Here is a 20,503-nt window from a genome sequence, read left to right on the forward strand (position 1 = left end):
ACAAACACACACACACACATACATTCATGCTACACACACATTACAACTGCTGCTACCAGACTCTTATTATGATTGCTAAATATTGCACAATTTAAACACTTGCCCCCCAATCACCCCTTCCCCAAAACACGTGTAAATATTGTAAATTGTGTATCTATAAATTGTGCCTTCCTGTATTATACTTATGCTAAAATGTTTATTCTATTCTAATGAGCCATTTACTTGTTCATATTCTTATCTTTTTTTATTTCAAATTTTTGTTGCATTGTCGAGAAGGAACCTGCAAGTAAGCTTTTCGTTGTGTGTACATAAGACTCATAAAACTTGAAATGTTTCAGTATCAATAAACCGTTTTTCTCTGGTTGTGACGGACCACATGTGCCTTCTGCTAGCCAGACACTGTCTAATATCTCAGTTCACACTGAACCAGGCAGAAAGCCAAGTTTCAAGTTCAGTGGAAGCCATTCCTACTGCTCAGAACAAACAGGGAAACTAAACATATTTCTGCGACTCTGCTGCTCAGTCTGTTAGTCTGTGTATCACCATGGCAGAAGCAATTTTAGAAGATAAGGATTTGATTACCTGTTCAATCTGTCTGGATCTACTGAAGGATCCAGTGACTACTTCCTGTGGACTCAGCTACTGTATGGGCTGTATTAAGGACTGCTGGTATCAGGATGATCTGAAAGGTGTCTACAGCTGCCCCCAGTGCAGACAGACCTTCACCCCAAGACCTGTTCTGATGAAAAATACTCTACTGAATTAGTGAAGAAACAGAAGAAGACAGGACTCAAACCTGCTCCTCCTGCTCGTTGTTATGCTGGACCTGGAGATGTGGAGTGTGACTTCTGCACTGGGAGAAAACTCAAAGCAGTCAAGCCCTGTCTGGTGTGTCTGGCCTCTTACTGTGAGTCTCACCTGAAACTTCATAATGACCTCAACCCAGGAAAAAAACATGAAGCCACTGGACAACAACTTGATTGATGCCACTGGACAACTACAGAAGATCTGCTCTCATCACAATAAATTGCTGGAGGTTTACTGCTGTACCGATCAACTGTGTGCTGGATGAACATAAAGGCCATGATACAGTGTCAGTTGTAGCTGAAAGGACTGAGAAACAGGTAAGCAAGCAAGTTTATTTATATAGCACAATTCATACATCGAAGCAATTCAATGTGCTTTACAAAGATGTTTATCAAAAAGAATGAAAACATCATAATAATAAAAATACAATAAAAAAAACATATAAAGATAAAAAATTAAAAATGGGATAAAAACATAGGAAGCTATAAGGCTAAACAGTGTGGTTAAGTTTAAGTGCTCAGTCGTAGGCACGTGAAAAGAGAAGTGTTTTTAACCTGGATTTTAAAATGGATACGTTTGGGGCACATCTAAGATCTTCTGGTAGTTTATTCCAGTTGTGTACAGCATCAGTGCTAAACGCAGCTTCTCCATGTTTAGTTTGGGCTCTGGGCTCTACTAGCTGACCTGTGTTCATGGATCTAAGAGCCCTGCTCGGTTTATATTCTTCAAACATATCAGACATGTACTCGGGTCCTAAACCATTCAAAGATGTATAAACTAAAAGCACCACTTTGAAATCAATTCTGTAACTGACTGGAAGCCAATGTAAAGATTTAAGAACCGGAGTGATGTGCTCCGTTCTCTTGGTCCTGGTTAACATTCTAGCAGCTGCATTCTGAATGAGCTGCAGCTTTTTTACAGTCTTTTTCAGGAGTCCTTTTAAGAGGCCATTACAGTAATCAACCCTACTAGAGATAAAAGCATGGATGAGCTTCTCTTGATCTTTTTGGGACACCAAGCCTTTGATTCTGGCTATATTTTTTAGATGATAGAATACTATTTTGGTGACCGCTTTGATATGACTGTTAAATGTGAGGTCTGAGTCTATCAGAACACCAAGATTACGCACTTGATCGCTGGTTTTAAGGACCCGAGAATCCAGCTCTTTACTAATACTTGTTCTTTTATTTTTGTTGCCAAACACAATAATCTCAGTTTTATCTTGGTTTAATTATAGACAATTTTGATTCATCCAGGTATTTATGTGCTCTATACAGTGACACAGAGAGTATATTGAGCTGTTGTCATACGGTTCGAGAGCCATATATATTTGAGTATCATCAGCATAGCTGTGGTAGTTAATGTTGTTGTTCTGTAAAATTTGGCCCAGAGGTAGCATATAGAGATTAAACAGAATCGGTCCGAGAACTGATCCCTGTGGAACTCCGCATGTCATAGCAACCCTATCAGATTCATGATTACCAATGGTGACAAAGTAACTCCGGCCATCTAGATAAGATCTGAACCAATCAAGGACTGTCCCAGAGAGTCCTACCCACTTTTCCAGCCTATCTATAAGTGTTCCATGATCGACAGTGTCAAATGATGCACTGAGATCTAATAGAACCAGAACTGTTACTTTATCAGAATCAGTATTCAGCCGTATATCATTTAAAACTTTAATCAGGGCTGTTTCAGTACTGTGGTGAGGTCGAAAACCTGACTGAAATTTGTCTAAGAGACCGTATGAGGTCACAAAATTGCTGAGTTGATTGAAGACAACCTTCTCAATGATCTTGGCTATAAAAGGGAGATTTGATACAGGTCTATAGTTGTTCATTATAGATGCATCCAGTGTTCTCTTTTTTAATAGAGGCTTAATGGCAGCTGTTTTTAGAGACGTTGGGAAAATGCCTGATTGCAGAGAGCTATTAACTATTTGCTGTAAGTCCATTGTTATAGAGTTAAAAATTGTTTAAAAAAAGTCTGATGGCAGTGTGTCGAGACAGCAAATGGAAGCTTTAAGATGTCGAACTGTTTCTTCTAGGGATTTTTGATCAATTGTATTAAAATGCGACATAATAACCAAGTTATGTCTTGGTGGTCGTGGTGACGGTACAGAGTCCTTTTTAGACTGAGCAGTTTTGATGGTCCGTCTTGTACTTATAATTTTTTCACTAAAGAAACACGCAAATTCATTACATTTCACAGTGGACATGAGTTCTGATGGTATCTGCTTTATTGGGTTTGTAAGCTTGTCGACCATGACAAATAGAGTGCGGGTATTGTTGATATTCTTGTTGATCATTCCCGATAAATGTTGCTGTCTGGCCCTGCGTAACTCATTGTTGAAGCTACCAAGGCTTTGTTTATAGATGTCATAGTGAATTTGAAGTTTAGTTTTCCTCCACTTACGTTCCGCTTTCCTACATTCTCTTTTCAGGGCGCTTACCATCATGGTGGTTCTCCATGGTGTTTTCTGTTTGCTCATAGTTTTCTTTACCTTTACCGGTGCAACACGATCCATGACATTCAATATTTTGGCATTAAAATTATCCAGGAGTACATCAACTGACTCAGCACTTATTATTGGAGAGATAGCTATGGCTTCCATAAACTGAGCATTGGTACTCTCATTAATGTACCTTTTCTTAACAGAAACTGAGTTTACTGGAACATTCGGGGTGATAAGTGATTCAAAAAAGACACAGAAATGATCAGACAGGGCCATGTCTTTAACCATGACAGAGGAAATATCAAGACCTTTAGGGATCACCAGATCTAAAATGTGGCCTTGAGTGTGTGTGCGCTCTTTCACATGTTGAATGAGATCAAAAGTGTCAAGTAGTGCAAAAGGTTATTTGGCATTATTGTCTGTACTATTATCTATGTGGATGTTAAAATCCCCTGTAATAATAAACAAGTTATAATCAACTGATATAACAGAGAGTAGTTCAGCAAAATCATCAATAACATTTGCAGAATATTGTGGAGGTCTGTAAATGGTTGTAGTATCTGAACAGTTTATAATTTTGGCTGACATTTGCAAATGGTGTGTTAGATTAACTTTACTCTGCTTTGCTGAAACATCTGGAAAGCATTACTATAGGGCCCCCCTGAAACAGAGGACACTTGGATATGTGGAGGCCAGGGATTGGTCTATCCAAAACACCCATCTTATGTTACATAGGATATATACCAGGTTTTGAACAAAGGACGGGGAGAATAATCATATTTGAGATTGGGTTAGTTGTTCTCCAGATTCTGCAGAAATCTGTAAATTGACGCTGAAATCTTTTGATATAATAAACCTTTATAATCAAAGTACAGTGTCAGTGGATTCCTTGTCAACACAGCATAGCAGCATCGTTGTCTCGACACCACATGGTTAAAAACAAAATTTTGGGGGTACCCTTCAATGTAAAACAGAGGTATTCAAAATAAATAAAATTACCTAGTGTATTTTCTTTGCTCTGGAATGTATCTTTGAATAGGGCAGCCACTCCTCCTCCTTTCCTACCATTTCGACACGTATTCATATAGCCACATTTTTCAGGTGCTGTCTCGTTAAGAATGGCAGCACTACAGTCTTCTGTTAGCCACGTTTCAGTGAGAAACATAAAATCTAGGTTGTAGGATATTATAATGTAATTTACCAAGAATGATTTGTTGGCGAGAGATCTGATATTAAGTAAAGCCAGCTTAATAGATATAATAGGGGTTCCTGGACTAGTAGGATCGAAACAGTCAAATATCACACATCTACATTTAAACATTTGTTCAGCTCTTTTAGTCTGGTATTGAGACAAGTGACTGAGAATAGTGTAATATGAAGAGTATTACAGTCTGATATTGCAATTTTTTAAAACGTAGAACAGGTTCACATTTTGTTTACATAACCTGTTGCAAACTTTTTGATACCTCATGTTCCATCTGGTTAATATTACATTTACATTATTATTATTAGGTTCACATATAAAACAGAGAATGATAGGTTCAATTTGAAAATAGGTCATCCAATCAGTGTAAAGCCCAACCCATTTGAGCTGAGAATGGAGGGTTTCCTGACTGTTCAGTAATATCACAAATTGTAAAGAAAAGCCAGATTTCTCACATAAAGAAGAAACTGTCCCGCTGCTAGGGGACTTCCTCTTTTACCATATTTGGTCAGGAGAGGAACTCCAATGGCAAGGCAAAGGGAGAAGATGGAGCAAGATGAAAAAGTGAAAACATTCAGATACTACCTTGTCAGATGTACAGCAACCTGTCTGATAGCAATTTAATCTTCTTATGGATATGATACAATTCTCTGCAGAAGCAGTTGGAGGAGAATCAGCAGAAATCTGAGCTGAAAATCCAGGATAGAGAGAAGGAGATGCAGGAGCTGAGACAAGCTGTGTTCTCTCTGAAGGTGAATGTTGGGTCCATATATAGTGAAATTACAGTCAGGCTGTCTGGGGTCCTGGCGAGAGCTGAGTGAATAGGGTGGTTGAAATGGACCCCATCCTCTCTGTGTCGTAACAGTGCTCTGCACAGGCGTAATTGGAAGACAGTGAGAGGACCTTTACTGAGCTGATCCGCTCCATTAATGGAAGGCGCTCTGAGGTGAAGGAGCTGATCAGAGCCCAGGAGAAGGCTGATTTAAGACGGGCTAAAATGCGACTGAAGCAACTGGAGTAGGAGGTGGCTGAGCTGAGGAGGAGAGATGCTGAACTGGTGCAGCTTTCACACACAAATCACATCAATTTCCTCAAGGTGACTTCTCTATCCTAGATGTCCCTCACAAATTACTTTCCAATGACTATCTCTATACTTCTTTCCCAGTGAAATGTTCTTAAAAAATAACCTTTGTCTTTGTCAATATCGTAGAGTTTACAGTCTCTCTGTCCCTCCTGGATCTGAGGCCATACCCAGCATCATTGTCTCATTTAAGCATGCGAAGAAATTTGTCTCTGAACTGAAAGAGCGACTACAAGACATCTGCAAGGAGGAAATGGACAGGATATCTGGGAAAAGGCGGTAAAAAGCTCTTAAGTGTTCTTTTTGTAAATTCGTTTTTGCTAGAGATTAAATCTATTGTGCTATTTGATGGCTAAGTTACCATCACTCAGTGATGTTGCCCTCCTAAAAGTTGTTGTGTAGCCTACTGATGATGAGTGTCTGTGGCTAAAGTTCCAACTATTTGCCCTTCTGAGCAAAAGACCAGAGAGAATGTGAGTAAAGTGCGCACATGCATGCACACACACACACTTCATGTTCACCGACTGTAAAAAAAGGCTAGCTGGAACCGTTCTGAGTGGTCAGCTTCTGAGCCTTCACCTGCTATATGCTGAATGCTAAGGATCTGACCCACTACAGAGAGTTCAATAGGAACCAGGCAGTTGTATACATTTTTTGTCACTACTAACCAACCAACGCATTCCATACACTCAGTGAAAAATCTATTTTAGAAACATGCATATGAAAATGTAAATAATAGCAGAGAAATATAAACCCAGATAAATGCAGGCTACACATGCTAATTGTAAAAGGAATAACGTTACAACTGGGGATATGCAAATGTTATAGGCCTATAGAGGCCAGTAAAGGCAAATGTGTAGGTCTGCCTACTGATAATATCTGGAAGAAAACATAATGGATGGACCACATTCAGAAGCTAACCCAATGCAGAAACTCATCAAATAATATAGCTGCGAGCTGCAATGAACAGGTTTCACAGGATGACAAAAAGGACACAAGATCAGTTGGTTTACAAAGCAAGCACTCTATCATGTAGGAAATACCAAATTCAATGTAGTTCATCTTAGGGACATCCATGATAGCAATGACAAGTTTCAAGTTGATAGGCCACTGTGGATTTACAGTGGTTTAAATAGACATGTAAAATCAGATTTCCAGATTTATCGATAACTCAGCCATCTCTTAACCAATCCTTTTCTCAAACTAAGTTAAGAGTGCTATGGTGTTATGGTTCAGGAGAATACGTTTTTCAAAGTTTCAAAAAATGTCCATGATGGTGGAAGATCTATCCTGATGGACTTTATGGATTCTTGAGGCAAATTTGTTCAGCATTAGGAAAGACACCTACATACAAAGTTTCAAGTCTCTAGGTCAAATTGGGCAGCAGATGTGAGGGTTTATGTGGGACCGCTTATAAAAGCGCCACCTATTGGCCAATAGGAGCCATTCTTTTTGACCAAGATACTCATGGCCTCTAGTTTCTGTGTGCCAAATTAGAATAAAAGTTACCAATATATGCTTGAGTTATTTGACCATGTCAATAAAATAAAAAAAGAATACAGAATATATACCTTCGCTGTGAACCCCTAATTATTCTAAGTAAGTCAAACTAAAAAGCTTAGGTAAAAAACACCATAAGTTTGGTATAAAATGTGCATGCACATCCCACTGCACAAAAACTGGTTGAATCAACGTTGTTTCCACATCATTTCAACAAATAATTAAATGTGATGACGTTGAATCAACGTGGAAAACTGATTGGATTTGCAAAAAGTCATCAACATAAGGGAATTTAGTATTTTTTCACCTAACTTTGAACCTAAATCCAATGACATGGTGAAATTTTTTTGTTGATTTCACGTTGAATTCTTGACAACTCAACCAAATGTAAATCAAAACTAGACGTTAAAATGACATCTGTTCCCAGTGGGACGTTAGCATATTCTCTAGCTTCGGGACCGCAACTATGGGAGTCTGTTGCGACATTGGACTGACATGTCCCAACAGACTCCATAGATGTGGTCCCGAAGCTACATTGTTACATGCTGGCTCTACGAACAATGCTAAACAAAGTCACCTATAGCGTGAGACAACACCAGGATGTATGGTCCATATCTAAAGGTATACAGATGTAGTATCTTAATTTGATCACGTTTTTGTTGCTGAGAATCTTCCTGCACAGCAGGAAATGCAAACTTGTAGTGTATTCCAGGTTTAAAAAGGCTTCTAAAGTTTGTAATTTCCACTTTCAAATGTCAGACTTGATTTGCCTTAACGGAAAATCGATCAACCACATAATAATTCACATTTCCTGTTGTTGCAGGATTATTTTCCTGCTGTAGCAAACTGCCTCAAATTAAGATCCTACATCTGGAGAGGCATGCAAGAAGGTCAACACCAAACAGAGGCATAAAAGCATAGCAAACATTATACAAACACTACTCATGGTTGAATGGACGCACACATCACTCATCAACTTGACTAGGCCATCTCTGCTACCGAAGACTATGCCCATTATTTCCCACTCTCTTTTGGAAACTCACCTCACTCAGGAAGGAAAGGGCGCCGGGAGGTGATTGGCCATCATATGGCCTTTTTGAAACACTTTATTTTATCCTCTTCCTAGACTGCTGCCAGCTGACATTGGATCCCAGCACAGAAAATCAACTCCTGTGTCTGTCTCAGGTGAACAGAAAGGTGACCAGGAGTGATAAGGTCCAGCCTTATCCTTACCATCAACCTAGATTTAGCCACTGGAAATAGGTGTTGTGTAGAGAGGGTCTGTCTGGAGCCTGCTACTGGGAGGTAGAGTGGAGTGGGGTGGGTGTTGATGTAGCTGTCTCATATAAAGGGATCAGCAGGAGAGGAAGTGGTAAAGAGTGCTGGTTTGGAGGTAATGATCTGTCCTGGAGGTTGGACTGCTCTGCATTCAGATGCTGTTTCTACCACAATAGTAGAGAGTGATACACCTGCCATTCGTTGCTCCAGAGTAGGAATGTACCTGGACCACAGGGCAGAAACTCTGTTATTTTACAGTGTCTCTGACACAATGACCCTCCTCCACAGAGTTCAGACCACATTCACTCAGCCCCTCTATCCTGGGTTTGGGTTTGATTCATCTGTAAGGATACTGACACCTATTGAGTGGTAATTACCTACACTGTGATTACACTGTACTATGTAACTACTATGTAAATAGATAAGTATTATGGACATATTGTAAAGTGGGGCCATTCTTTTTGTACTTTGATAAATGCCCTGCTGACTTGGTAATGAGATTCCTCTACAAGGATGTGGACTTGACCACCTTCCTGTGTCCTCACTGAAAAATCCTGCACATCAATCATCCTCTCTACACCGGCAATATGTACAGCAAAGGAAAAATTCAGTTGCTGTACAACGTACTCAATGCCAACCATAGGACAATGTGTTTAGACTGTAAGTAGGGTAGGCTACCATAATCTGGCCACGGTCACCTTTTGCCGCAAAAAAAACTTTATTCTGCTTTATCATATTGTCGTATCTTAATTGTAATCATGTCAGGTATGCATGAAGTATCCTGCTATGAGTCTAATAAAAGCCACCACACGCTATTTAAATTCAGCCTAAACTATATTTATACATGGACTCTCATTAAGTTCACATTCGGCTGTTAGATGTATTAGACACTACATTTGTTTCAGTGTGGTATGATTTATTTCTCTGCAGAAACACTTTGGGAAGAATCATCAGAAATTCAACTAGATAATCCAGGAGAGAGAGGAGGAGATACAGGAGCTGAGACCGGCTGTGGACTATCTGAATGTGAGCGTTGGACCATATATATATATATATATATATATATATATATATATATATATATATATATTACAGGCTGTCTAGGATCCTGGTGAGATCTGGGTGAATAGGCTGGTTCAAATGGATCCCCCTCCTCTCTGTGTGTGTCCTAACAGCACTCTGCACAGGCAGCAGTGGAGGACAGTGTGAGGATATTTTCTGAGCTGATCCGGTCCATTGAGGGAAGGCGCTCTGAGGTGAAGGAGTTGATCAGAGCCCAGGAGAAGGCTGAAGTGAGTCGGGCTGAAGGACTTGTGGAGCAACTTGAGCAGGAGGTGGCTAAGCTGAGGAGGAAACATGCTGCACTGGAGCAGCTCTCACACACAGAGGATCACATCCATTTCTTCCAGGTAAAAACCTAGGTTACATCACTAGTTCTGTACAGGCCTGAGCAGTCTCACATGATTCCTGAATACCAAATTAACCCATACATAGGCGCTTGAGTAGATCAGAGAGGATTGGATAGATAAGGCAATGTGGTGTTTGTCCATCTTGTCCTCTGAAAGACCATGTGGAATTGTTGCCATTTTATGGGACATCTATCCAATTCTCCCAGATCTCAAAAAGTGTTAGATTGTAAATTACTTTGCTTCTCAATCTATTTCTTTCTTTATTTTTTCTCTCTGTAGTTTCCAGTCTCTCTGTGTCCTTCCTGGATCTGTGGCCTTACCCAGCATCTCTGTCAACTCACACAAATCTTTAGCTTGTGTGAAGAAATGTGTCTCAGACCTGAAAAAACTACTAGAAAACTTGATGAAAAAGAACATGGTGAAGAAATCTGGAGCAGGTAATGAAGAACACATATTGACAGAAATAAATCTGGGAAATTGAATATTTCTACAAGAATATACAGTGGAGGAAAAAAGTATTTAGTCAGCCACCAATTGTGCAAGTTCTCCCACTTAAAAAGATGAGAGAGGCCTGTAATTTTCATCATAGGTACACGTCAACTATGACAGACAAAATGAGAGAAAAAAAATCCAGAAAATCACATTGTAGGATTTTTTATGAATTTATTTGCAAATTATGGTCGAAAATAAGTATTTGGTCAATAACAAAAGTTTCTCAATACTTTGTTATATACCCTTTGTTGGCAATGACACAGGTCAAACGTTTTCTGTAAGTCTTCACAAGGTTTTCACACACTGTTGCTGGTATTTTGGCCCATTCCTCCATGCAGATCTCCTCTAGAGCAGTGATGTTTTGGGGCTGTCGCTAGGCAACACAGACTTTCAACTCCCTCCAAAGATTTTCTATGGGGTTGAGATCTGGAGACTGGCTAGGCCATTCCAGGACCTTGAAATGCTTCTTACGAAGCCACTCCTTCGTTGCCCGGGCGGTGTGTTTGGGATCATTGTCATGCTGAAAGACCCAGCCACGTTTCATCTTCAATGGTCTTGCTGATGGAAGGAGGTTTTCACTCAAAATCTCACGATACATGGCCCCATTCATTCTTTCCTTTACACGGATCAGTCGTCCTGGTCCCTTTGCAGAAAAACAGCCCCAAAGCATGATGTTTCCACCCCCATGCTTCACAGTAGGTATGGTGTTCTTTGGATGCAACTCAGTATTCTTTGTCCTCCAAACACGACGAGTTGAGTTTTTACCAAAAAGTTCTATTTTGGTTTCATCTGACCATATGACATTCTCCCAATCCTCTTCTGGATCATCCAAATGCACTCTAGCAAACTTCAGACGGGCCTGGACATGTACTGGCTTAAGCAGGGGGACACGTCTGGCACTGCAGGATTTGAGTCCCTGGCGGCGTAGTGTGTTACTGATGGTAGGCTTTGTTACTTTGGTCCCAGCTCTCTGCAGGTCATTCACTAGGTCCCCCCGTGTGGTTCTGGGATTTTTGCTCACCGTTCTTGTGATCATTTTGACCCCACGGGGTGAGATCTTGCGTGGAGCCCCAGATCGAGGGAGATTATCAGTGGTCTTGTATGTCTTCCATTTCCTAATAATTGCTCCCACAGTTGATTTCTTCAAACCAAGCTGCTTACCTATTGCAGATTCAGTCTTCCCAGCCTGGTGCAGGTCTACAATTTTGTTTCTGGTGTCCTTTGACAGCTCTTTGGTCTTGGCCATAGTGGAGTTTGGAGTGTGACTGTTTGAGGTTGTGGACAGGTGTCTTTTATACTGATAACAAGTTCAAACAGGTGCCATTAATACAGGTAACGAGTGGAGGACAGAGGAGCCTCTTAAAGAAGAAGTTACAGGTGTGTGAGAGCCAGAAATCTTGCTTGTTTGTAGGTGACCAAATACTTATTTTCCACCATAATTTGCAAATAAATTCATTAAAAATCCTACAATGTGATTTTCTGGATTTTTTTTTTCTCAATTTGTCTGTCATAGTTGACGTGTACCTATGATGAAAATTACAGGCCTCTCTCATCTTTTTAAGTGGGAGAACTTGCACAATTGGTGGCTGACTAAATACTTTTTTCCCCACTGTACACTATGTTCTCTAGTACAGTAACAATTGTATGTTGTTACCAAGTGATACTTGTTGACCAATGACCATTAATATGACTATTATTCTTTCTTCATCAGACTCCTGTAGCTCAGTTGGTAGAGCATGGCGCTTGCAACGCCAGGGTTGTGGGTTCGTTTCCCACGGGGGGCCAGTATGAAAATGTATGCACTCACTAATTGTAAGTTGCTCTGGATAAGAGTGTCTGCTAAAAATGTAAAAAGGTTTACATTGTTCCACTTACTGATCCCAAGACCAGAGAGGAGTTCTTGAAATGTAAGCAATACTACAAGATATACATACAGTGAGGGAAAAAAGTATTTGATCCCCTGCTGATTTTGTACGTTTGCCCACTGACAAAGAAATTATCAGTGTATCATTTTAATGGTAGGTTTATTTGAACAGTGAGAGACAAAATAACAACAAAAAAATCCAGAAAAACGCTTGTCAAAAATGTTATAAATTGATTTGCATTTTAATGAGGGAAATAAGTATTTGACCCCTCTGCAAAACATGACTTAGTACTTGGTGGCAAAACCCTTGTTGGCAATCACAGAGGTCAGACGTTTCTTGTAGTTGGCCACTAGGTTTGCACACATCTCAGGAGGGATTTTGTTCCACTCCTCTTTGCAGATCTTCTCCAAGTCATTAAGGTTTCGAGGCTGACGTTTGGCAACTCGAACCTTCAGCTCCCTCCACAGATGTTCTATGGGATTAAGGTATGGAGACTGGCTAGGCCACTCCAGGACCTTAATGTGCTTCTTCTTGAGCCACTCCTTTGCTGCCTTGGCGGTGTGTTTTGGGTCATTGTCATGCTGGAATACCCATCCACGACCCATTTTCAATGCTCTGGCTGAGGGAAGTAGGTTCTCACCCAAGATTTGACGGTACATGGCCCCGTCCATCGTCCCTTTGATGCGGTGAAGTTGTCCTGTCCCCTTAGCAGAAAAACACCCCCAAAGCATAATGTTTCCACCTCCATGTTTGACGGTGGGGATGGTGTTCTTGAGGTCATAGGCAGCATTCCTCCTCCTCCAAACACGCCGAGTTGAGTTGATGCTAAAGAGCTCGATTTTGGTCTCATCTGACCACAACACTTTCACCCAGTTCTCCTCTGAATCATTCAGATGTTCATTGGCAAACTTCAGACGGCCCTGTATATGTGCTTTATTGAGCAGGGGGACCTTGCGGGCGCTGCAGGATTTCAGTCCTTCACGGCGTAATGTGTTTCCAATTGTTTTCTTGGTGACTATGGTCCCAGCTGCCTTGAGATCATTTACAAGATCCTCCCGTGTAGTTCTGGACTGATTCCTCACCGTTCTCATGATCATTGCAACTCCACGAGGTGAGATCTTGCATGGAGCCCCAGGCCGAGGGAGATTGACAGTTATTTTGTGTTTCTTCCATTTGCGAATAATCGCACCAACTGTTGTCACCTTCTCACCAAGCTGCTTGGTGATGGTCTTGTAGCCCATTCCAGCCTTGTGTAGGTCTACAATCTTGTCCCTGACATCCTTGGAGAGCTCTTTGGTCTTGGCCATGGTGGAGAGTTTGGAATCTGATTGATTGATTGCTTCTGTGGACAGGTGTCTTTTATACAGGTAACAAGCTGAGATTAGGAGCACTCCCTTTAAGAATGTGCTCCTAATCTCAGCTCGTTACCTGTATAAAAGACACCTGGGAGCCAGAAATCTTTCTGATTGAGAGGGGTCAAATACTTATTTCCCTCACTGTATGTACCCCACAAGTATGCATACTCATGACCATTTACTAGCAATCACAGAAACACACACACCTAACTTTTTATTTTCTATGTTTTATTCACTCCTGCCAGCTCACTTTGGATCCAGACACAGCCAATGAGTACCTCTGGCTGTCTGAGGGGAACAGAAAGGGGACATGTAGAAAAGAGTCTTAGTCCTATCCTTACCATCCAGACAGATTTATCAACATTGACCAGGTGTTGTGTAGAGAGGGTCTGTCTGAAGCCTGCTTCTGGGAAATAGGGTGGAGCAGGGAGAGAGTTGAAGTAGCTGTCTCATACAAAAGCATCAGCAGGGATGGAGAGGAATATGGGAGTGATTTTCAATGGAATGATCAGTCCTGGTGTTTGAACTGCAACACGTCCATCTGCACTTTCTGGCACAATAATAACATGACGGATATCCCTGTCCCCTGCCCCTCCAGAGTAGGAGTGTACATGGACCACTGGGCAGGAACTCTGTCCTTTTACAGTGTCTCTGACACAATGACCCTCCTCCACAGAGTCCAGACCACATTCACTCAGCCCCTCTATCCTGCATTTGGGTTTTATTATGATGACTCATATGTGAGGATACTGACACCTATTTAGTGAAAAACATATACAGTTTAGTTTATTTATTCACACACACAAAAAAACTAGTGAAAGACATACATACAGTGCAGGTGAGGTTGGAAACCCAAGAGGGCTTATATGAAAACCACACAAAAAAACGATGTATATGAAAACCACAAAAGATTATATGTAAACAAAACAGATTGTTCAATCAACAGATAAGTATAAACATATTAGTCATACGTGCGCTTCAATGTGGAGGGAATGATTGTGAAGTAAAAGCCCTCATTGAATTTTGTTTATTCAATGTCTGAGAGCACAGCATTGCTGAACTATTCAAGGGTAGTAGTCAATTATACGTACTTGATTATTAAGTCGCTTGGCTGTTGCACTATAACTGAAATCTGTGTATTTGGGACATTATAAAATCTTTGTAATGAAACTAATAATGTATGTTGATTATGTGCCTTCATGAAGATAACTGCTTGATTGTATTATATCATGTTTGTGTTCAATGAGGTAGAAGAACCTTGAAATTGAGGTACTTTGGTTCATATTCAGTGTCATATTTTTGTTAATTTCTATGTTCAATTGTTGTTAGTTTATCAATATCATTATCACAATACAAGATACTCAATAATCCAAAGAACAAAATCTGCACATTAATACTGTGCTTGTTTAACTGATGACCAACATATCCTATTTAATGAACTACCATGTAAATAAATAGGTAGGTATTAGGGACACATTGTAAAATGGGAAGAAAAAAAATGTAATGTCTAATTAAAGTGAGCCAATGATTTGTGAGTTTGTGTTGTAGTTCCATTCAAAAACCTGTAACCTGAGGAGAGGCACATGTAGACCACATGCCCCACCTCCAGCAGTAATGGCTGTGGTGGATATGCACTTGTTATGGTCACTAGTAACATTTCCATCATTGGGCAAGTGCATTTTGAATGGTCCGGTGCCCCGGGTGGGTGGAGATTCCACTTAAGGACCAATGGGGCACCGTGCCATGCCAAACGAACTCACCCAATGTTCTATACATGAGCACACCCACATACAGGCAAAATTCTGAACATTTGTTTTGAATATGTGAATATCACAGCACTGAGAATGCACTGTGACAGCCCACGTATTCCCTCTACTGGCCTGACCTGGTATTTGATTTGAGTTCACGCCATAGCATAATTGTATACCAGTGGGGTATTCCAGGAAGCAGGATTATTAAATTAGCCAGCTAACATTGATAAAACAGCCACATGACATGATTTTCTGGTTGATTAAGAAAGCTACATTTGTATATGGGTTATTGTTGAGTCAATTATACCTTGTCAACTGTAAGTCTATATTTCTAAAAAATAGGAACTTATTTCAAGCAATTTTGGACAGTTAGCTGGCTAACTCATTGATCCAGCATTCTGGAACAGTTGAATATAAAATGAAACGTATGTCCGATATGGCTGCTCAGTGATAACTCTGACCAAACATTACAGCTCTGTCTCCGACACACCGTCCTTCCTCCACATTAACACAGATTAAAGGAAATCAGATTCAGCCCATAATATCTACCTTCCTAACATACTCTATATTCATATCATACAGGGGTGGACATGGGAAACAGGAAAAATAGGACATCCAGAAATACAATTGTTACGACATCCTTGTTTATTTTTTTGAATTGACGACAATGGCTAAGGAAGATAATGAGTATATAGAGTACGGCAACATATTGCAGAGTTTAAAAAGTAGACAAAAAAGAAAATACAAAGAAAGCAACAAGTGTGGTCCAGCTAAATAAAACATATTGTTGACAGAGAAAGATCAATGTGTGAGGAGCTACAGCCCGACTCTCACAGGAACATCCTGGGGCTATTCACTGGGGTTCTGGATGACTATCAATAGATACTCCTTGTCTGGAAGAGAGAGGAGCAAACAAACTGTAGAACCACTGAATGTGTTTAATTACATTTCACTGAATGTGTTTAATTACATTTAAAATGTTTCATTACCTTTATGTTAAACAATTAATCAAATAGTTAATAAATGAAATGCACATTATCGATATGTCAGATATATTGATGATCTTCACGTGTCTGGGCCTGCCTCGAGTACCTGAACCACCTCTGCTTCACTCACCAGGTGCCACCATGATCTCATGCTTCTTGGAGCGGATGCGGAGGAAGGTCAGGTCATTCTGAGGGTCGATGTCTCGGACTGTGCTCCTCGCTTTCATTGTGAGCTGGTGCAGCAGACCAGCATACTGCACCGTAGTGGAGTTGTCTAAGGTAGTTCTTATTGGGATCCCTGAGAAAGACCAATACATAGCATCAACTTTAGTAGAAATGTGATGAGGGTAGTACTGATTAGTTAGCCTGCTAGATAAATTCAAATGGTATGTCTAAAGTGTAAAAATGTCTTGACATATTGTGGCTATAGGTACAGCTCCTATAAGAGAATGTAGACATTGTATTGCTTACCCTCGGCATTAACAACTATTGTTCCAATTACACCTTTGTGAGTTTGAATTCTCTTTAGTGTCTCCTCAACTTCTGCCTGTTTAGGGGGGAAAATGAAGCATGTCACTAAATCTTTATGCTATAGCAAGCAGCTTTAGCACGCTCATCTGACCAAGACCCTCAAGACAGTCAACAGCTAGCATAATGTTACCGCATTCATAGACGCTAACCCCTTTAGCGCCTATTGATAATAGTATCTTCTGACTGGGGAAGTTTTGTTAATAGCCCCGAAGCTTGCTCTAAACATTAACACGCATCGTTTGCGGTACGTTTTTGGAGACATAAGTAATGCATCTTTCACATCAGCGAGAAATAATTTCCCCAAAACAAAAGGTTAAATTACTACACAGTTTTATAGGGTTAGTGTTCCCACACGGCCATTTCTAAATGTACCATCGCTGGTTTATGGAAGACAGACGGAAGACATAGGCGGCCACCTGTGCTAATTAGCTACTGTATAATAATATAATAATATGCCATTTAGCAGACGCTTTTATCCAAAGCGACTTACAGTCATGCGTGCATACATTTTTGTGTATGGGTGGTCCCGGGGATCGAACCCACTACCTTGGCGTTACAAGCGCCGTGCTCTACCAGCTGAGCTACAGAGGAGCTATCTAGCGTGCTCCGAACACCTGTGTGTAAGTGTAGGAAATTTAGTTCATCAACTGGAGGCACACAGATTGTGGATCTGTGCAAAACTGCTACAGTAATTGTAGCTATCATTTTTTATCTGAAAGACTCTTTCTCGCTCATATGAAAGACAAGGGGGGATATCAGCATATGTTTCGAAAATAGGTTTGAAAGCGACGATCGCCTTTTCTAAACATTAAAACACAGCGTCGGAATTGTAGTTCACATGGAGCCAAATGCGGGCGAATGTAACCGCTGAAAACCCATTACTGAAAAGAAGGGTTTTCGAGAACTAGCATAACGTTAGCTAGCAAGCTTACGTTAAAGTGGGATGGGTATTTGCTGTTGCCGTCACGTAGCTAAGCTTTTACATAACTATTATTGAACTGGCTACATGAGGCAAAACATGTAATTTTTATGAAAATATTCATGATATATTTTTCACCATATTTGCAGGTGCTGTCAATGTTGTTGTTGTTGTCGTAGACTAGCAAGCGGCTTCCTTCACTCCTGTTCTGTTTTTTCTTCCTCAGTGGTACCACTGTGACGTAGGCAAGAATAACTAAGTACTTCTGGGTCACGGATTTTTGGAATCCTTCAGAATAGAAGTCCCGTCCTGTATACTTTGTAAGTGAATAATTAGGGCGAATATTAAGGAAAATGTGCACAATTATCTATATATTTTTCATACAAAAACTAATTAAACGTATTTCTATGAAATATTATGTGATGTATTTGTTGATTTTTTTATTTATTTCAAACCTAAATGGTCAACAATGTTTTTTGTGTGTATGGTACAGGAGGTTGGTGGCACCTTAATTGGGGAGGACAGGCATGTGGTAATGCCTGGAGCGGTATAGGTGGAAAGGTATCAACACGCCTTTCCAGGCATTATTATGAGCCGTCCTCCCCTCAGCAGCCTCCACTGGTGTATGCCTATCATTTATTGCACCACACACAATTTTCTGTGGGTTGTGTCACAGTATTCTACTCAGAAGCACTTATAGTTTCCAAATCCACAGAGTTTACATCCCAAGGAGCATCACTGCTCATTATGTGGCCCTTAAAGAGTGGCATATCAGCCTAAATCCAATCCGGTTGGGTGATTTAAATGTGTAAAGTCTGCAGCCTTCTCATTATTAGGATAATGTAGGTCATTTACAGGTATGCCAGTCAGTTAACACTGATCACATTGTTTCCATTGTTTATGTATGAAAATGTATGCACTCACTAACTGTAAGTCGCTCTTGATAAGAGTAGAAGGATTACTTTTACTTTTATACATTCCCTTAAAGAGTGTGGGGTTCTATTTTCTCATAACTGGATGGGATGACTAACTTAGAAAGAATTCATTAATGATTAAAGCATAAAAGGTCTGTACTGTACTGATATGAATTGTTTCACATAACAGGCTGTGATTCATGTGAGGAACGTTAGGGGCTAGGATGAGATAAAACTTGTATTTCTTATAGATAAGACTTGTATTTCTCACAGATACGAACACTGCCTCTTTGTTGTCTGTGAACCGTCCTTGAACGTAGTACAGTGGAATGGTGTCTTTTGGGTGCTAACTCCACAGGTTATTATGATAGCAACTTATGCCTGGGAACGGTGGCGCGCCAAGGGAATGGGACCAGCCCGTGCGCCAACGGATTGGCTGAGTAAGTCTAAACCACGCTCAGTCTCTACTCTGATTGGCCAGCAGAGAGTGGGAACTATCTCTGTCAGAGTATTTGAAGAAGAACCTGTAACAATGGATTAGTTCTCTGTCTGCCCTGCGTGGTATTTCAGTGAGCCCGTATACGAACCAACATACTTATCATACATACATTTTGCATATAATAAATTTAGCTTGGATTGAATATCTCTTGATTGTGTTTTCTCTTATTCCAATACCAGATTTGAATTACGCAATTTCTAACAAGAGGTAGGGTTTCAAGTGTCTCTGGAAGGTGGTCAGTGACTCCACTGTCCTGGCGTCGTGAGGGAGCTTGTTCCATCATTGGGGTGCCAGAGCAGCGAACAGTTTTGACTGGGCTGAGTGGGAACTGTGATTCCGCAGAGGTAGGGGGACCAGCAGGCCAGAGGTGGAAGAACGCAATGTCCTCGTTTAGGTGTAGGGACTGATCAGAGCCTGGTCCTTACCGTTCTGCCGCCATAGGCGAGACCAAAAAATGGCCTTGATTTCAACGTCCACGCGTCCACGGACATTGATTGTTGGTCTGATCCGGAACAAATCTGAACCAATCATAGGCATCTTTTGGTCTTGCCTAGGGCGGCAGAATGGTAAGGACCGGACCTGACTCAAGTATCACATGAATACACATTAGACATAGCAAAATGTGTAGAATTGCAAGAAAATGGGCTTAAAATGGCAAAATGTTCTCTACACCCCATGACAAAAGGTGTAGAATTGCGGGAAATAAGCTTTAACCCTCTCTGCTTAACCTCTTACAACAAACTCTATGGGCTAAAAATACCTAGCTAAAAAACGTTAGCTGACATTGGCTAGTTGATCTAGACATTTCTGACAAGTTATAAATAGCTTTATTTATTTTTATTTAACCTTTATTTAACCAGGTAAGCCAGTTACCTGCGACCTGGCCAAGATAAAGCAAAGCAGTGCGATAAAAACAACACAGTTACATATGGGGTAAACAAAACATAAAGTCAAAAATACAACAGAAAATATATATACAGTGTGTGCGAATGTAGTAAGTTATGGAGGTAAGGCAATAAATAGCCATAGTGCAAAATAGTTACAATTTCATATTAACACTGGAATGATAGATGTGCAAAAGATGATGTGCAAATAGAGATACTGGGGTGCAAATTAGCAAAATAAATAACAATATGGGGATGAGGTAGTTGGGTGGGCTAATTTCAGAAAGGCTGTGTACAGGTGCAGTTATCGGTAAGCTGCTATGACAACTGACGCTTAAAGTTAGTGAGGGAGATAAGAGTCTCCAGCTTCAGAGATTTTTGCACTTCGTTCCAGTCATTGGCAGCAGAGAACTGGAAGGAATGGCGGCCAAAGGAGGTGTTGGCTTTGGGGATGACCAGTGAGATATACCTGCTGGAGCGCAGACTACGGGTGGGTGTTGCTATGGTGACCAGTGAGCTAAGATAAGACGGGGATTTGCCTAGCAGTGATTTATAGATGACCTGGAGCCAGTG

At 40.6% G+C, this 20,503-nt stretch overlaps 1 protein-coding gene and 2 pseudogenes across 3 annotated transcripts; 2 read left to right on the plus strand and 1 right to left on the minus strand.

Moving 5' to 3' along the window:
- Positions 1-544: 544 nt before the first annotated feature.
- LOC311135300 (E3 ubiquitin-protein ligase TRIM47-like) lies at positions 545-5,830 on the plus strand (annotated as a pseudogene). The gene is made up of 4 exons: positions 545-1,124; positions 5,123-5,218; positions 5,332-5,562; positions 5,677-5,830. The product of its transcript is annotated as an E3 ubiquitin-protein ligase TRIM47-like (transcript).
- A 2,097-nt stretch (positions 5,831-7,927) lies between these two features.
- LOC311135302 (stonustoxin subunit beta-like) lies at positions 7,928-8,698 on the plus strand (annotated as a pseudogene). Its single transcript has 2 exons — positions 7,928-7,937; positions 8,174-8,698. The product of its transcript is annotated as a stonustoxin subunit beta-like (transcript).
- A 7,121-nt stretch (positions 8,699-15,819) lies between these two features.
- LOC311134682 (dynein light chain roadblock-type 2) lies at positions 15,820-17,876 on the minus strand. Its single transcript, XM_084168435.1, has 4 exons — positions 17,772-17,876; positions 16,655-16,730; positions 16,314-16,481; positions 15,820-16,090 (listed from the first exon to the last, which is right to left on the minus strand). The coding sequence occupies exons 1-4, from the start codon at positions 17,772-17,774 to the stop codon at positions 16,047-16,049; spliced, it is 291 nt and encodes a 96-aa protein (XP_084024561.1). The 5' UTR covers positions 17,775-17,876; the 3' UTR covers positions 15,820-16,046.
- Positions 17,877-20,503: the final 2,627 nt, after the last annotated feature.

Source organism: Coregonus lavaretus (genome assembly GCF_964263955.1).
Source record: "Coregonus lavaretus genome assembly, chromosome: 9".
Classification (NCBI taxonomy): Eukaryota; Metazoa; Chordata; class Actinopteri; order Salmoniformes; family Salmonidae; genus Coregonus; species Coregonus lavaretus.